Below are 19323 nucleotides of genomic sequence, written 5' to 3' on the forward strand. Positions count from 1 at the left end.
TAATAAAAGTGTTGATATTTCAGTCTTCAGGGTCTGTTTGCTTGTTTTTTATAGTAGTGGGTATTAAATTTAGGGCCTCATGCACTATAAGCAAGCATTTTTTACCACAAAGAATTATATCCTTCAAATTTTCATAATGTAGGACTTGATTTTTCTTCATGCTAAAGAGAAAAAAGAAATATTCTAACTTTTCAATTTTCTTTTTAAAACAGTATTATTGTATAAGATGTGTGTATGTGTGTGCACATGGCTTACTCGTGTGGAAGTCAGAGGACAACTTTTGGGAGATGACACTCTTCTATTGTAGGTTCAGGGATTAAAGCATGCCATCAAGCTTGTATGGAAAGCTGAGCCATCTCACTGGCCTTTTTTTTGAGACTGGGTCTTAGGTAGGAGGTTGGCCTCCTACTCACCATATAGCAGAAGTTGACCTGACCTGATGATCCCCTTGCCAACACCCAAGTGCTGACATTACAGGTATGTGCTACCATGGCTGGTTTCTAATCTGATTTTCAAAGACAGAGAATAAGACAGAGAAGGGACCTGCTCTTGAGTTTGGTCACATAACATAATTTCCTTACCGCTTAGACATATCCCAGACTCGAATACTCTTGTCCTCAGAATTGCTGAGGATCAACTCTTGGCGAGGGTGGAAAACAGCACAAGACACATTGTTGTAATGGCCCCGGCAGGTGTCAACCTCCCATGCCTTTGATTCTGAAGAACAAAGGAATTATCACAATTCTATGTAATTCTGGGATCTATAAAGCCAACATCCTTAAAAATTTTTTTATTTGTATTTTTAATTATGTGTGTGTATCTGTGTGTGGGTTTGTGCATCTAAGTATAGTGCCTGTGGAGGCCAAAAGGTGGCACTGGATCCCCAGAGTTGGAGTAACAGGTGGCTGTGAGACATAGATGCTAGAAACCACAATCAGGTCTTCCACAGGTCCACTGAGCCGTCTCTATAGCCCCAATGTTTCGAAGAGACAAGGTTTTGCTATGTGGCTCAGGCTGGTCTTGTACTTGTGATCCTCCTGCTTCAACCTCATACATGCTGAAACTGCAAGGATATACTGCCACATGATATATAGCTAGCTGTGATACTCTTATAAGTGCTAAGTACTACTGCAAAACACTAATTTTTCCCCAAATGGTGCAATGTTTTTTGTGTAAGTCACTTCTTTTTTATGTATTTTGTTTGTTTTGTTTCACTTTGTTGTTAGTTACTCTGGCCCCAACACCCTCTTTTTTGAGGTGACACCAAGTTTTTTTGTTGCATAGGCTGGCTTTGAACGCCTAGGAACAAATAATCCTACAGACTCAGCCTCTTGAGTAGCTGGAGCTACTATCACATGCTATCTCAGCTCTAAGTTTCCTAGTTTTGCTGTACATTTCTGTTCTTTTATTCTGAGCCCCTATTGACTGCAATACCTATATTAAAAATTCTTTATGCTTTTATTCTATTTTATCTTCTTGGTATATGTCATTAGCTGACATTTTAGAACAATATAAACTCTATAGCATGGAGTTTTCTAGTCACAAAAATATAAACAGAGTCCTGAACACAATCTAAAAAAAAGTTACTATTTGTCAAATGGTTGCATGAATTTTTACTCTTAACTATGCTCATGTCTCTCAAAATCAGGTAACAGTCATGGGGGAAAATGGAAGAGATAATGACTATGGACTTAGAACTAGCAGGAAATAATCACCTAAAGCCAGAAAACAGATCAAAGTCAGAGAACCTGGCTACTTTCCCTTGCTGGCCAGCAGTCACTTTCTTGGATATGGCAACACCACCGCCGCCTTACTCACCATTCATGCGCCAGATCTTCACTTGCCGGTCGTCTGCCCCAGATACAATCAGGGGCATAGTGGGGTGGAAGGCAGCCCAGTTTACTCCACGATCATGACCCTGTTAAGAAGAAAAGGTGGGTCTTCCAAAGCAGCTTTAGAGACACAATTCACAGCAACCATGCTGGTGGTTTCTTTTTCTGCATGTGGGCACTCTAATTCGGGGCCTTGCACATGCTGAGCTAGCACCCCACCACGGAGCTCTTCCCCAGCCCTCTGAAACACTCTTCAAGTAAAGACTCAAGGGACTGTGCCACTGTAAAGGTCATTTGCTGTTGTTTTATTTTCATCTGATTTGGTTTTTTGAGACAGGGTCTTGTTGCATAGACTGAGCTGGGTTTGAACTCCAGACCTTTCTGTTTCAGTCTCCTGGAGTACAGATATGCGGCATTATACCTGGCTTATTGTAAAGGTCTGGACATTAGAATAACCATGTCAATCTGTCCACTACTACTTCAAAGTCTCATGGGCCATTCCGAAGATTTCCACCAGGAATTCAGTTTTATTTGTATCTAGGATGTTTTACCTTCCTTTTGACTTGTCTATGCATGTTTTATTTCTCTAAGTAATTGTAACATCTTAAGTATAAAGACCTATTTTATAAGTTAATGCAGAAGTTTTCAAAGTATGATCTGGAATCCCTTGGAAGAGTTCCAAGATCCATCTGGAAAGTCTGTAAGTTCAAAGCTATTTTCCTAATCCTAAGACTTTATTTGTCTTTAGTGTTATTATCTATGTTTTCCATAGGATACATGATAGGTAAAGACATCAGTGTTCTGACAGCTAATGAGATGTATGCTGACAAAGTCCATATTGTTAAAGGTTCTCAGTTTTAGGCTGGGGGTGTAATTCAATGGTAGAGCATCTGCTTACTGTGTGCAAGGTACCAGGTTCAATTCCTAGCACAAAAATAAATAAATAAATAAAGGAAGGAAGGAAGGAAAGAAAAACAAAACAAAACAAAAACAAAAACAAGGGGCTGAAGAGATGGCTCATAAGCTAAGAGTACTGACTTTTCTTGAAAAGGTCCCAGGTTGGTTCCCAGCAACCATATACAACTGCTCATAACTGCCTACAGCTCCAGTCCCAAAGGATCTAGTGCCCTGTTCCAGTCTCTGAAGGCATTCATATGGTACAGATATATTTGCAAGTAAAACACTTTTTTAAAAAACCTGTTTTATTTCAAGTATGGCTAAAATTGACAGCTATAACACACAAATACTCTTTGGAATTCTTATGAAAATTTAAAAGAGTATAAAGACAAAAAGTTTAAAGATGATGACTTCAAGATAGTCTCTACTCTATTTACATAGCTGTACTTCATTGTTTGACGGAATTATGGATAAGGTAGTTGATTCAGAAGCATTTTTAAAGGGTATTATTAATTTGTAAAAGCATCTGGTTTCCAAGTTAGAGCCACGTTTGGAGCCCAACTTTCTCTGCATACACCTGGACTTTGGTCAACTGTGTGATTTCTCTAAATCTCATTTTTTTTTCTCATCTGTGAGATTAAACAGTACACATTTAGTGAGTAGTTATATGGTTTAGACTCTTTTTTTTTTTTTTTTTAATTTTAGAAAAATCTAGTTTCTTTTTCCTCTTTCTTTTTTGACTTGATTTCTCTGTATAACAGTCCTGGCTGTCCCAGAATGTTCTTTGTAGACCAGGTTGGCCTTGAACTCAGAGATTTGCCTGCCTTTGCTTTCCGAGTGCTGCACCACCACTAGAAAACCTTGTTTATTTTCCTTGTGCTTTCTATTCCCTACTATGGTGATATTTTATTTTGTACTAAAATGTTATTTGCATGTTAATAAATAAAGTTGCCCAGGGGGTCAGAGCTATTAGCAAGCCATAGGAAAGCTGGGCGGTAGTGGCACACGCCTTAAACCCCAGCACTTGGTAGGCACAGCTAGGCGGATCTCTGTGTGTTCAGGGATACAGCCAGCATTGGAGACACACACCTTTAATCTCAATACCAACCATAGAAGACCTGGAGGTCTGTACAGACAGGCAGTGATGAGGCAGTCATGTGGTTGGGTTTACAACCAATGAAAAGGCAGAACAGAAAGTCTTTATAAAGACTTTAACACAGGAAGTAGCTCTCCTTCGGAGAGGTATGACCACCGCAGGAGGAAGGGTAAGGTTTTAGCTCTTAGCTCTGACCTCTTGGCTTTCTTCTTTGCATTGGTTCTGTGTTTCTTATTTAATAAGACAGTTGGGTACATCTACACCCCACCATGAACAAAGTTTCTTATATATACTGGTTCGTGGTCCTTCTCACTGAATTTCTTTAAGGATCCCTCCTTCCACAAGACCTAAGATTGGGCTCTGCTTTGTGACAGTGACAGAGCACATGTCTAGTTTTCTTCTTTCCTCCCCACTGGATTTGTAGATGACATAACACTCCCTGAGATGACACATAATCTCCCTTTCATTGTTGGCTTACTTACAGTTCTATTCTCCCAACCTCAGATAGTGCCTGGCACTGAAATCCTTGCTGAAAGAATGAGAAACGTGGGCCACCGAGATGGCTCAGTGGATAAAATGCTTGCTCCCTAAGTCACAGTTCAAATGCTGGGACCCACAAAAAGATGGAGAGAACCTATTCTATAAACCTGTCCTCTGGACTCCACACATGTGCTGTGGCACACATGCCCACACACATCACACACTCATACAGAGCTGAAAATGAAATGAACAGCATACTGAGATGCTGCCCTAGAGGGTAGCACATACTCACCAACAGCAACAGAGATAAATACCTCGAGTACATGCTTCACCACTGCATCTGTGGTTCCGAACAGGTCAACCCCGGTTATTCCTCTCACATCTGACTCCACAGCACCAGGAGACAAATTTTTTTTCCTTAGACCTTTGGAGGGTTAAGGAGTGGGATGAAAGATGCAAATATAATGTCATAAGAGCAAAGTAGCAGAACCACACAAAGGTATACTGAAAGACTAAGATAAAATGAAACAGTGGCAAATAAACATGGGAGGAGGAAAGGTGCTCATAAGCATCTACCTGTGTATACACTAGCTCCTTCCTTAACTCTTACAAGACCCCCTACTGGGAGCCAACCCAAATTTCCAACACAACTCAATTCATTAAATCTCAACTCAAAGGGCTGTCTGTCTATTTCAGATTAATAGTACTTTCCATTCTTCAATCTTCCCCAAACGTGGCCTCAAACGGTAATCATTCAATGTCTACTTTCCCATCATCTTAAATTTTTTTTTTTTTTTACTTTTTACCTCTTTAAAAAAACGTATTTTATTATTTGATGAGTATGGGTGTTTGCCTGCATGTACATCTGTGCACCACATGCATGTCCAGTGCCCTCAGAGGCCAGAAGAAGGCTACAGATCCTCTGGAATTGAAGTTACAGATCTTTGTAAGCTGCCAAGTGGGTGCTGGGAATTGAACCCTCAGGTCCTTTGGAAGAGTGGTCAGCGCTCTTAACCACTGAGCCGTATCTCCAAATCTCATGACAAAAGCCATGGAAAGAAATGCCCCGGGGAGATCGCATTTCAGTGTTTTCCAAACTGAAAGCAAGTACAGAGACGTTGCAGATGCATCGCAGAACTACACATATTAAAACTGCTATCTAGTATGGAAGAACTATTACAAACACTGTGAGAAGATACAGCAATAAGGTACTAGCAAAAAGTGTACTCACACTTGCCCCTTGGACAGGACACCAAATAATTAAAACTGTTATGATTTTTCATGTTCTTGCATAAAAGGCTACTTATAGATATAAACATACGTATTTTTTCCATTAAAACCTATAGATGCTAGTTTCACTGGGAAGAATTATTTTTTGCTGATAATTTTTTATTGTTTTGTTTTGTTTGTTTTTCCGAGACAAGGTTTCACTGTATAGCCCTGGATCTCCTGGATCTCACTCTGCATACCAGGCTGGCCTCAAACTCACAGAGATCCACCTGCCTCTGCCTCCTGAATGCTGGGATTAAAGGTATGAACTGCCACCGCATGGCTGATAATTTTTAAATGATAGGCAAAAGACACCAGGATAAGAAGTGTCTTAATTGTGGATGAGCCATGTTTATGATCCATCTACACATCTTTAAAAGATGACTACTTGAAATAAGGTGTGGTAGCTTATACATGCAATTTTAGCACAGGAGGTGGAGACAGGAGGACTGCCACAAGTTGAGCCTGGGCTACGTAGTAAGTTTGAGGCTAGCTTGGGCTACTGGGCAAAGCCCCATTTCAAAGAGCAGGGAGGGGTGGGGGAAGGCTGACTACTTGTGTTAAAACTAGAACCAAAATCATAGTACAAAGTACCAGTATCAGATTTAATTCTGATAACAACCCTTAGAGATAGGTAATACATGTATATCATACCAAATTATATATAACAAAACAAAATTGGGATGAAAATCCTTTTAAAATATTTGGGAGAAAAAATGGTAAGATAAAGTTACCTAACACTTGTTAAATTTTTAAAACAGGGAATAGAGGCCTAGAGAGATGGCCCAGTGGTTAAAAGCACTGGCTGCTCTTCCAAAGGTCCTGAGTTCAATTCCCAGCAATCACATGGCAATTCACAGCCATCTCTAGTGGGATCTGATGCCCTCTTTTGGCATGCAGGCATACATGCAGACAGAGCACTCATAGATAAACAGGGACTAAATAAAACATATGATTGTAAATAAAACCTAAGATGCTTCAGACTAAAATGTGGCATCTGCGGAGAAAGAAAAAAAAGGTTAAGACTGAACTTACGCCATTGTTGTAAACTACACTGTATTTCTTCTGTTAGGATTGTACCTAACTTCAGCATTGGAGGAGCAGTTTACATTAGTTAATGCCTAACTCAAGAGAATCCTTGTAGGTATGAGGAAAAAAGAAGCACTCTCCTCAAGCTTCATAAATACATGATCACAAGTATGTCCTTTACTTATTTCATTTGTCCCTTTAACAGGATCTGTCAACTTTTTCTAATGAGGCTAGTGTATGAAACAGGTTCAAAGGAAGATACAAAAGCAGACAGCTGTGAGGAATTTCACCTCCAATAAGCTTCAACAAACACATTAAAAAGAAAGCTGTACGACAGAATTGAAGCCTTTGTTGCACTTGCCTGCAATGATCCAGGAAAAGGGGAAGGGCGAAACAGATGAATAGTGACAGGCAGTGAAAAGATACTTAGAGAAGAAATACTTGAGCCTTCAACAAGCCAGTCACTAAGACTGAGCGACAGATGGAAAATTTCTACAGCAGCTACCCAAATCCAGAGGGAGAAGAGAACACTCTCAGAATGGACCAGTTATTGTATGCCTCCCAGTGGGGACCAGAGGAAGCAGGAAAGAGAGAGGGATGAGAAAAGGATTTGGCAGCATATTAATATATTTTAGTGGATATTTCAAAGAGTGAGCCTGGATTACAGGGGCTTGACATGCAAAGGTGTAAGCAAGCATATTAAAATAATTTAACTGACAGTTTACTTGGAAGCACAAGCTAAGACAGTAACCCATCTTCCACAACTAGTTTTTAAAACTCTTCCCCTAAAAACAAATGACTTTTGCCAGGCTAACAGAATATTCAGGTTACAGTAAGCTCCAGGGGTTAAATCCACATGGGAGAGAGAGGTGTTAAGGGATTGTTTTGCCTTTAAAGAGTTCTACATTCTCTTGTTGCTATCCACTAACTTAGAGTGCTCTTTTCAAGAGAGCCAAAATAATCAGAAATGTCACAGTCCCCTAAATTTGGGAGCACTCAGTCCTTTATTCAGAAGGTGCTTTCCTGTCTTGGAAATATTATTGTCAGTCCCTAAGAGATCAGAAAGCTGTTTTCTCTTACTGTGTTCAGACTTACCTGAACTAAAGCAAAATGAAATTCTGAAGAGTATACTAATTTTGAAGACAGGAAGATGTAAGTGTGAAAAGCCTAACCCAATGCTCTTCCACTTATTTAAATACCAAAGCATCTCAAAGGGATTACTTTAACTCAACAGAGTCAGCAGAGAAATGATAAAGAGCATTCACATTAGTATAGCAAGTTAGCACAATATTCTCACTATAACATTTACCAATTACAGCAATTGCAATACCACATAGCAACCCATGCAATTCACACATTCAAGAGCAACACAAAACCCACTAAGGTCATACTCTCCCTCACTCCTCTAATCTAAGGTCCTTAATTGTGATGTAAACATGTTTTCTGCCTGTAAAAAGTGAAGAAAATACTTCTTGCCCTGGGCATTTCACGGTCACAAATGTGACCTAGTCACTTTACTTGCCCAAATTGCTTCTTATTTTAATTAATAGGTTTATAAATATATATTTATTTCCCTAATCACTTTAGCTAGACCACAGGGAACATGCTGTGCTAGCAGCAGGTGGCACAAGCGGTTCTTTTAAAGTGGCGCAGCATAAGGGCTGGACATTCTCAACCAGTGTTTTAGGGACGAACCCCTGATGCCTAAAGACAACAGTTTGGGAATGAAATCAACGCATGCTCTAGGATAGAATTAGCTGTACACCGTTCCTGGGAGAACTGAGAAAAGTCACTCAAGATACTTCCTCTAGGGGCTGGAGAGATGGCTCAGCAGTTAAGAGCACTGACTGCTCTTCCAGAGGACCTGAGTTCAGTTCCCAGCAACCACACTGCAGCTCACAACTGTCTGTACACAGACATATGTGCAGGCAAAACACCAATGCACATAAAATAAAAATAAATTAAAAAAAAAAAAAGATACTTCCTCTAGCACCTTTCTCACAGAACTCAAACTGTTCTACATAACTTTCCCTGATCAGCGGGGACAGCATGAGCTGGGAGCCAGCCTCATTAGGGACATATATCCCGAGACAGGGAGGGTGTCTTGAATGTGTGCGAGGAGAAACCCTATGGAAAGCCACAGCTAGGTTACTGCAGAGTGAATGCTAAGCTCCCCAGCACTGGCAGTGAGGAGAGGGCACAGGCTCAGTGCCTGTGCTGAGCTCCTCCTGTCGGCACGGCTGGTCACATCTGGGTGTACTTCAAATAGCCTAGTCAGTCTGACGGAAAACTGCAATGGCAAAGCCCTAGAGGATGAACATAACTGCCCTATCTCCAAAACAGTCTTGTTTACACCACTGTCTTGCAATTCTAAGCTATTTGAAAACTGCAGAGACAGCATGGTACAATGACCCCACCCTCCAACTGCCCACCTTCTCCTTGACTTGTTTCGGTTTTTTTCCCCTTTTGGTTTTGTTGAGACAGGGTCTCATGTAGTCCAGGCTGGTCTTGAACTCATTATTTAGTCAAGAATGACTTTGAATTCCTGATCCTCCTGTTTCTACCTCCCAAGTGCTGGGATTACAGCATGTAAGACCATGCCCAATTTCCTTGGTATAATACATAAATTGTAATGCTACTAATATGTTCCAAATGTATTCCGGAATCCATTCTTTTCACTTGCTATTCACTAATGGTCTATAAAAACAGCGACTACTAAACGGTCCTAGACCAGCACTGTCAGAGAGAAGCTGGGTGTTTACCACTTCAGTTGTATAAAGAGAGAGCTAACTCCTTTACTTCCACAGAGAAGCAGGTAAGGAACCACAGGGCCTTCCTGTTTTGGGAAGAAACACTGTTTTGCAGTCTCATGACTTTCCTAAGAACTCAATCACTTAGAAGTGTCAAAAAAAGATAATTCAGTCGGCGAGTTTTTGGTTTTGTTTTCAGTGTAACGGGGTAGAGCAGCACAGCGTTTAGAGTCTTAGTTCCCTATTCCAGCATGAAGCCCCTCCACACATGCCATAGACAGAATCTCCTCTCAGTATTTAAATTCTCTGTGCGGCAAATTTTAGCTCTCTGTATGACATTAAACTTTCAATCTTTATCCCCAAAATCATTATATATAAATTATGACAGGAGGAATTGGCCTAATTATCCAAAGCTCTTAGAAAGCTCATTGAATAAAAATCTGCCAAGTCCTTCCCTCTTTATGTTCCTCACTATAGAAGAAATCTAATAGGGAGACATTTCTATTTATAAATAAGACAACAGGGTTCACAAATCCTGTTTATTTGCATATTCTCATTTTTCTTTTCTTCTTTTTTTATAAAATGTGTATCTTATTTGAGGGGAAAACTTGATTCTTCTTCTTCTTTTTTTTTTTTTTTTTTTTTTGGTTTTTTGAGACAGGGTTTCTCTGTGTAGCTTTGCGCCTTTCCTGGAACTCACTCGGTAGTCCAGGCTGGCCTCAAACTCACAATGATCCACTTGGCTCTGCCTCCCGAGTGCTGGGATAAAAGGCGTGCGCCACCACCGCCCGGCGAAAGCTTGGTTCTTAATAAAATAATTTAGATGTACATATTTTAATGAAAATCTGAGCTAACTAAAGAAACCAAATTAGCTGCCTAGAGTAAGCCACTTTCACAGGAAATACTGCTAACATGAAGAACATCAAAGCAGATTCAATACCTTCAAAAACAAAGATAATACACAGGAATGGAATATTCTGAATTTTGTTGTTCTAAGCCGAATATCCTGGCTGTTTTAAGCAATTGCAGTTTTGCGCCAGACATGACTAGCTTGTCCCCTGAACTTGGGCAGCTCACCAGAAATATCCCAAACGCGAACAGTCTGGTCCAGGCTAGCTGACACCACCAGGTCTTCAGAGGGGTGGAACTGAGCACACATTACATAATGGTTATGTCCCGTTAACACACTGCAAGGAAAAAACATGAAATTAAAGGGAGAAGTCAACAGGCTCCTAAGCTAAACACCTTTCTTCATAGTCAATGGATGCTTTTCTGATTATATTTCTGTGGCAGCAATGTAAGTCATCCTAACAATTCTGAACTAGTAATAAGCAAGCCACCTGTGCAAACAACGGTTCCTTTTTTGTTTGTTTGTCTGTTTGTTCTGGTGGTTCTTTTAATCCCGAGTGCTGGGATTAAAGGCGTGTTCAGCTAATAGCTCTTTTTGAAAAATATACATATTTTTTTGGCCAGGCATTGGAGGCACACGCCTTTGATCCAAGCCAGGAGGCAGAGGCAGGCAGGTCTCTGAGTTTGAGACCAGCATGGTCTACAGAGTGAGTTCTAGGACAGTCAGGGCTACACAGAGAAACCCTGTCTTGAAAAACCAACCAACCAACCAAACAACCAAACAAACAAACAAAAAAATGTAAACAGACAAAAAGGTTTTTTGTTTTTTTAATTAGTATTATTTTCTTATTAGGGAGTGGCAGCAGTGGGTGCCACGTGGAGTCAGTTCTCTCCTTCCATCTTTACATGGGTCAAACTCTGTCACCAGGCTTCTGTGGCAACTCTTTGCCTACTCCAACAGTTCTCTTTTCTGACACTAATTGTTTAATATTTAAATATTACTGATTTCATGGAACTGAGATTACATAACTCTCAGATTAAAGACTTATGAAGATATGAAAATAAATGCAATCTTAGTCCAAACACTAAGTAAGATTCATTGTCTATATCCCAACTCAAGCTTTATGGGAATAGAACTGAAAAGGAACTAAACCTTCTACTCCAAAAGCCTAGTTATATGACCTACTCTTCTTGTTATCACAAATCCAGTCTGATATTATTATATTTAAAAGAATCCTACAAATATGATCAGTAATTAATCAGCAGACATGGCCTGCCTGGGAAGGAAGATGACTGACCTGAGAAGTGGCTGATTATAAATACTTAGAAAGAATTAAAACCCTTTTTTGAGGCTACTGCCTCTTGGTTTACCAGACACAGGTTCTAGACTGCCAGTTCCACACTCGAATGGTCTGGTCATCTGAGGCACTCAGAATCCAAGGATATTCCTGAAAGACATTTCAGATAGGGCTCTAAACAATTTTGTTCTGTCAGGCCAGAGCCTTGTGCATGCTTGACAAGTACTCTATTACTGAGTTACATCCCCAGCCCTTGTTTTTTCAGACAGGGTCTCACTATGTAGTTTAGGCCAGCCTTAAACTATGTAGGCACAAGTGCCCAGCTTCTTATTCACAGTTGTAGCTCTAGTTTTTAGTAAAGAGACATATACATACTTTCAACCTTTCTATGTGGCCTTGGCTGTTCTGGAACTCACAATGTAGATCATGTTGGCCTCATAGAGATCCGCCTACCTTTGCCTCGCATGTGCTGGGAGGTATGCCTTTAATGCTAATCCCAGCACTTGAGAGGAAAAGGCAGGTGGATCTCTTTGAGTTTGAAGTCAGCATGGTCTACATTGTGAGTTCCAAGACAGCCAGAACAACATAGTGAGACCATGTTTCAAAAAACAAAACAAAACAAAATCCATGTCCCTAATCCCTACCCAACACCTTTAATTTTTTTTTTTTTTTTTTTTTTTTGGTTTTTCGAGACAGGGTTTCTCTGTGTAGCTTTGCGCCTTTCCTGGAACTCACTCGGTAGTCCAGGCTGGCCTCGAACTCACAGAGATCAGCCTGCCTCTGCCTCCCAAGTGCTGGGATTAAAGGCATGCACCACCACCGCCCGGCCTCACCTTTAATTTTTTAAGGAAATAAGTAAATCAATCAGTAAACACTTGCTTACTTGAATTATAGCACTGAATTATAAAGAGATCTTAGACATGACGGGATTAGACTAAGAGGCCAGGCATTGCTATAACTCACTCTCTAATCTACTATCAAACCAACAAATGGCAAGGCATGGTGGCTCTCACCTTTAACTTCAGCACTTGGGAGACAGAAGCCAGTGGGTCTCTGAGTTAAGGGCCAACCTGTCTATATAGTGAGTTCCAGGGCAGACATGGCTACATAAAAGCCCATTGAGAGAGAGAGAGAGAGAGAGAGAGAGAGAGAGAGAGAGAGAGAGAGAGAGAGACTTGAGAGATTAAAGAAGGAAGAGAGCCAGTCAAAATGTTTATTAGTTCATCCAAATGGTGTCTTACTTTAACCTTCTGGGCCTATCTAATGCTTAATAACAACACCACACATGGGATCAGCCTTCTCACTTTTATTTGACAGATCAGCAAACAAAATAAAATCCCCACATTTCTCTACAGAAAAGCAATGACTTCCTCTTAAAGCCCACTGGATCCAATTAAACTGAGTATAACCTCAGTTGTCTGTCTCTGTCTCCCTAGCACTGGTACTACAACTCTGTGCTACCACGCTTGGCTTTTTATTTTTTATTTATTTATTTTAATTTTTATTTCTTTTATGAATGTTTTGTCTGCATGTATATCTGTTTACCACATATATGCCTGATGCCTGTGAAGGTCAGACGAGGGCATCGGATTCCCTGGAACTGGAGTTACAGGTGGTTGCGAGCCACCATGTGAGTGCTGGGAATTGAACCTTGGTCCTCTGCAAGAGAAGCCAATGCTCTTAACCACTGAACCATCTCTCCAGCCCCCATGCTTGGCTTTTTACATGGGTGCTGGGGATTGAACTCATATCCCTATGTTAGTGAGGAAGCACTTACCAACTGAACTACCCCCTCAACCCTAAAGCATGGTCTCTTGAGGCTACAGAAACTACTGCTGGGGACATAGCTCAATGGCAGAGCATTTTGCTGGTATTCACAATGCACTAGGTCCAATGCCCAGCATGGCAAAAAACAAACGGAAGGAAGGAAGGAAGGAAGGAAGGAAGGAAGGAAGGAAGGAAGGAAGGTTGGTTGGCTGGTTGGTCAGTTGGTCAGATCAGGCATTACTATGGCGATTACTATGGAGAAATTACAGCACGTTGCATAATGAAGGTCAACAGCCACTTACATGATGAAAAAATGTGGTACGGATATAATCCAAGTGCCCAAGCAATGTGAAGAGGCAACGCCGAAGTTTGTAATTCCAAACCTGGAAAGACAGAAATTCAACCAAAGAATAGGATGTAAACACCTTGGACTTCTGAAAGTCTCATCAGGTTCCTCTTCTTTGCTTGCTGGTTTGAGACGGGTTCACATAGCCCAGGTGGTCCTCGCACTTGCTATGTAGCCAACAATGACCATATAAAACTTCCTGAGTGCTGAGACCCAGTTTTATTTGGGGCTAAACTTCAAAAACATTAGGTAAGTATTCCACTTAAATGAGCCACACCCCCAGCCTTGAAATCTATTCTTGGAGAGATAAAGTTGCTGCACTATCTTTTACCTTTATTGTAATCAACCTTCAAAGAGCTGCCTACTTCTATTGACCAGCTCACCTAGCATTAAGGTGCTGCTATTACTAATAAGCTCCTAACTCGACAATCTAAAGGTTTCTTCTTAGTCTGGATCTTATTCTGAGACTTCACCTTTCCCCAAACTGCCTTCTTCCTGGGCTTTTCCTTGGTTTATCTTCTCCAAACTATAAAATTACTCTTTCCTATACCAATACTTCTTTTCTCCTTTAAGTAGAGTTGGGGTTTAATAAAGATATCTTAATGCAGACTTAAGCACAAGGGATAAGAGAAAGAGAGGTACTCAGAAGAAAGTAAGACACACCCAAGAGCGTGAATATAGGCTTCTCAAAAAGTCACAGAATGTAAGACATCCACACATGGGAATGGGCTCAAGGGAATGTTGTCTTTCTTAGATTATCATTTGCCTATCATTCAAACTATTCCCTGTGCAGCATCTTCGACACTAAGCTTTAGCTCCCTCCTTCCTACTGACAAATTCCAAATATCTTCAGTGAGTCTCCTAGGTACCTCCAACACATTAGAACCAATACAGAATGATCCATTCTCCCAAACTCCAGAAAACTGTCCCTACTACAGATTTGTCTTTCCAAGTTAATGACCTGTTAGGGCTGGGGATGTAACTCAGTGGTAGAGTACTTGCCAAAGACTCATTAGGCCCAAGATCAATCCCTAGCAGTGAGGAGAAAAATACAGCAATGGTATCTCATTCACTTTTCTTTATCATCCTTCCAATATCCACCATAAACAACCACTGGTTCTTTTCTTAAACTCTCATATCCATCTCCTTCTCTCCACTTCAAATGGTATTGCCTAAGTTCAGGCTCTGTTCACTTTCCACAAGCATTTATAAAATAGTTTCCTCATTGGTATCTATGTCTTTAGTCCTTCCCAACTCATCTAATCTTTTCTTTGTTATTATTTGAGTAATTAAAAAAACTAAAATCAGTTTAAATCTTATACCACTCCTATATATAAGCCCCAGTCTTGGTTCCACGCTTGTGTAATAACAAGGAACTCCCGAGCACTGCAAACATACACTCATGATCTCACCTGTCTTCAAGGTCGCTCTCTCTTCTGGCCCCTCTTTCACCATCTCTACATTTTCTCTAACAGGAGCTGGAGATTCTCAAACACATCTAGCTATGTCATGTCCATCTCTGAACCTGGGATGTTCTTTGCTGTTTTGAGTATTTGTTATATCACTCACCAAACTCTATGTCTTAGTTAGGGTTTCTATTGCTACAATGAAACACCATGAGCAAAAAGCAAGTTGGGGAGGAAAGGGTTTATTTGGCGAACACTTCCACATCACTGTTCATTATAGAAGGAAGTAAGGATAGGAACCCAAACAGGGCGGAAAACTGGAGGCGGGAGCTGATGCTGAGGCCATTAGGGGTGCTGCTTACTGGGTTCCTTCCCCTGGCTTGCTCAGCCACCTTCTCATAGAACCTAAGACCACCTGTCCAGGGATGGCAGTACCCACCATGGGCTGGGCCCTTCCCCCATTGATCACTAATTGAGAAAATGTCTTACAGCTGGATCTCATGGTGGCATTTCCTCAACTGAGGCTCCTTCCTCTGATGACTCTAGCTTGTGTCAAGTTGACACATAAAACCATGCTACATGCTATCATTTGAGTGTACATTTATCTCTTGTATTAGAATAAAAGCACCTTGAGAACAAAAGTTACTTTGTATTTATCTATTCAATTCTCACACAAAAGAAGTTTCTGATATATAATAAGTATTCAATAAGTGTTTGCAGGATAAGTGTTTTGGATAATGTTAGAAGTCTATAAAGTGAATTCTCCTGTCTTTCAGTTCCTTAATTCCCAAACCTTACCACATTCTCCTATCCATTATTCCCAGCTGTGACAGATCGCCTGTACCTTAATCTTATAGTCATCTCCTCCAGAGACAAACAGTGGCTGCTGCTTATGGAAGTCAATGCCTCGCACTGGACCTAAGGAAGAAGGCAGGCAATGTAGGTTAAGGACAGTTATCCTCTACTTATTTGTGTGTATGTGTGTGGTGACGGTGCAGAGGTCACAAGACAAGTTGCAGAGTTAATTCTCTCCTTCTACCATATGGGCCGTGGGGCTGGAACTCAGGTAACTCAGGCTTGGCAGTGCTTGTTTATTACTCTCTGGGCCATCTCACCAGTGCCTAGTAAGAATCTTTTCCATTTAACAAAAGTGCAGACCCATTTTTATTTATTTTTTTCATCTTTAAAAGATTTATTTATTTATTTATTATGTATACAGTGTTCTGTCTGTACACCAGAAGAGGGCACCAGATCACATTACAGATGACTGTGAGCCACCATGTGGTTGCTGGGAATTGAACTCAGGACCTCTGGAAGAGCAGTCAGGGCTCTTAACCTCCGAGCCATCTCTTCAGTCCCCAGACCCATTTTTATATATTTACTTTTCATTAGCTTAGATCTTTGAGGGGTACACCACCACATGGATTGTGTCCAATGGCCTTTGCAGGAAGGTTGCTTCAGAATTTGGCATGAATCATGCCACTGTTTCTATACCTGAGTGTCCTTTCCCCAGATCACTCTGGCTTTTGGTTTACCTCCTGGAGTCGTGTGTGTGTGTGTGTGTGTGTGTGTGTGTGTGTGTGTGTGTGTGTACACATATGCATTCATGTCTTTCCTATGTAGAATTGTTTCATCTCGGCCATAAACCCCTTCAATTTTAAGAACAGCTGTGTGCTCTCTTTGGTTTCAGACACCTCACTATAGCCAGCAAAAATAACTTTGCACCACAGCCTTGCAGACAGATTTGCCTTTTAGAAGTTCTGTACCTAGCAGGTCTCCACAGGTGCCAAGATGGTAGAAAGAGCCCCAGTAAGATTCTTCTTTTGTTTTTGTATTTTTTTGGGGGGGGTGTGTTGAAACAGGGAATGATTATTTGGGGAATGATTAAATCACCCTATAGGATGATAAATACTCAGCCTTTAAAAAATATTCATCTTTATTATGTGTATGTGCATGTGCACATGTGACGTGCTAGTGGAGGCCCAGAGAGAGAGTGAGTAGCGGATCCCCTAGAGCTGGAGTTACAGGTGGCTGTGTGCCCTGGATTGATGTGGGGCAGGGAACTGGACTCAGGTCCTCTGCAAGAACAGTTAGCACTTTTCACCACTGAGCCATCTCTCTAGCCCCAATACTTACATATTTTAATATTCCCCTAGAAACTAACTTACCATCATGTTCATCAAACTTGTCAATGAGAGTACACATCCGATAGTCCCATAACTGGATGACCCCATTGTGTAAACTGGTCAGGATCCAGGGTCTTTTGGGATGAAAACTAAGGCCTGGGGAAGGGTGAAAAAGCAGAAAATTATACAATGAGGTAAGGTCCCTGATGTCTTCCTTTGTCAAGTCTGGTAAAAAAGGAACAACTAGATTAACCAGAGGCTATCCATCTATTCCTTCAACATGCTTGATAACTTTTCCCCTAATTTTTTTCTTTTTTCTAAAGATTTCTTTATTATGTATACAGTGTTCTGCCTGCATGCCAGAAGAGGGTGCCAGATCTCATTACAGATGATTGTGAGCCACCATGTGGTTGCTGGGAATTGAACTCAGGACCTCTGGAAGAACAGCCAGTGCTCTTAACCTCTGAGCCTTCTCTCCAGCCCTCCCCTAATTTTTAAAGTATGTCTGTGTAGCCCTGGCAGTCCTGGAACTCACAGAGATCCGCTTGCCTCTGCCTCCTGAGTGCTGGGATTAAAGGGGTACAGCATCACTACCCAGCTGGTAACTAGCTTTTTATTGGATACCAAATACAATAAATCTTATTGTTGGGCATTTCTTTAAACATTGCTGGGCTTTGTTCTGAGGTGCATCTTAGCTGGAATCACCTGACAGATATGACCTTAAGTTTTGTTACTGTGAATCTATAGCTGCCTTTATAGTCTAGGTCTAATTGGAACCATGGCTAAGGGAATACCCACCAGAGGGTCTCTAGAGGATGTTCAATAATGGCAGGAAATCCATCTCTCCAGCCCCACAAGAAATCTTTGTGAGCACAGACTATTTTCAGCATTATGTGAGCTCCAGGGATAATTGCTCTGATTTCTCTTTTCATTCTTTATTTAAAAGTTATTAAGATTCATTTTTGTGGGGCTGGAGAGATGGTTCAGAGGTTAAGAGCATTGGCTGCTCTTCTAGAGGTCTTGAGTTCAATTCCTAGCAACCAAAAGGTGGCTCACAACCATCTATAGTGGAATCTGATGCCCTCTTCTGGTGTAAAGGTGTACATGCAGATAGATCACTCAGACATAAAACAAATAATCTTTTAAAAAAAGATTTGTTTTTGTACTATTTTTAATTATGTGTAGATGTGTGTCTGTGTGTGTGTGTGTGTGTGTGTGTGTGTGTGTGTGTGTGTGTGTCTGTGTGTCTGTGTGTGTACACATAAGTGCAGGTACCTATGAAGGCCAGATGTGTTGGATCCTCTGGTATTGGAGTTACAGGTGGTTGTGAGAACTCTGACATGGATTCTGGGAACTGAACTTGTGTCCTCTGGAAAAGCAAGTGCTCTTAACCACTAAGCCATCTCTCTAGTCCTCAATTATTATTTTTTCTCTTTTTAAAAAAGACAGACCTCACTCTTATGTCTAGGCTAGCCTAAAAATCACAATCTTACCACCTCAGCCTCCCAGTGTTGGGATTATAGGTATGTATAACCACCATAACTATCTCAATTTTTTAATACTTTTTTATGTGTACGAGTATTTTGCTTGTGTCTATGTGCACCACATGCATGCCTGGTGCCTATGGAGGTCAGAAGAGGGTGTCAGATCCCTTGGAACTTGAGTTACAAATGGTCACGAGCCACCATGTGGATGCTGAGAACTGAACCTGGGTCCTCTGCAAGAGTAGCAAGTGTTCTTAACACCATTGGGCCATCTCTCCAGCCCCACAATTACCTCCTGATGGCTCTTTTCTAATATCTTTTCTTGGATATTTTTCTCACATGGATGTACCTATCAATACTCTAACAAAGGCCTGAGGGAACCATACAGACCTCTAATGCTCCCTCTTTTCTGGTATTTTTCAAGTGTATTTTAGCCATCTTTGTTGCCCCAACTGCTAAGCTCCTGTTCCTCAGCTAGACCACAGGGTTCTTCCCTCTTCCTTCATTACAGCCTGGAATCTCTCTCTTAAGCACTAATCTAAACACACACAGGACTCACCCTGTTTATTTCCCTTCCCTAAAGAAATAATTTCCTGTACTCTTTACTGACCAATGTCTGAAACTTTTGTAGTTCTGTTTAGTTATCAGCGATTTATGGCTGGAAAGCAAATCTAGTCCTTGTTACTCCACCAGG

At 41.0% G+C, this 19323-nt stretch overlaps 1 protein-coding gene across 2 annotated transcripts in view; it reads right to left on the reverse strand.

Moving 5' to 3' along the window:
- Window positions 1-19323, reverse strand: part of Copa (COPI coat complex subunit alpha) — a 48791-nt gene that overhangs the window by 25046 nt on the left and 4422 nt on the right. For both annotated transcript variants that reach the window (XM_028865582.2, XM_037211226.1), the window contains exons 2-9: window positions 17188-17301; window positions 15864-15937; window positions 13570-13650; window positions 11574-11650; window positions 10431-10540; window positions 4620-4729; window positions 1819-1918; window positions 582-717 (exon numbers count right to left, since the gene is read on the reverse strand). In XM_028865582.2, the coding sequence (XP_028721415.1) occupies window positions 582-717; window positions 1819-1918; window positions 4620-4729; window positions 10431-10540; window positions 11574-11650; window positions 13570-13650; window positions 15864-15937; window positions 17188-17301 (802 nt within the window). The remainder of the gene's footprint in view (window positions 1-581; window positions 718-1818; window positions 1919-4619; window positions 4730-10430; window positions 10541-11573; window positions 11651-13569; window positions 13651-15863; window positions 15938-17187; window positions 17302-19323) is intronic.

The sequence above is a fragment of the Peromyscus leucopus genome, chromosome 15 (genome assembly GCF_004664715.2).
Source record: "Peromyscus leucopus breed LL Stock chromosome 15, UCI_PerLeu_2.1, whole genome shotgun sequence".
Lineage (NCBI taxonomy): Eukaryota > Metazoa > Chordata > Mammalia > Rodentia > Cricetidae > Peromyscus > Peromyscus leucopus.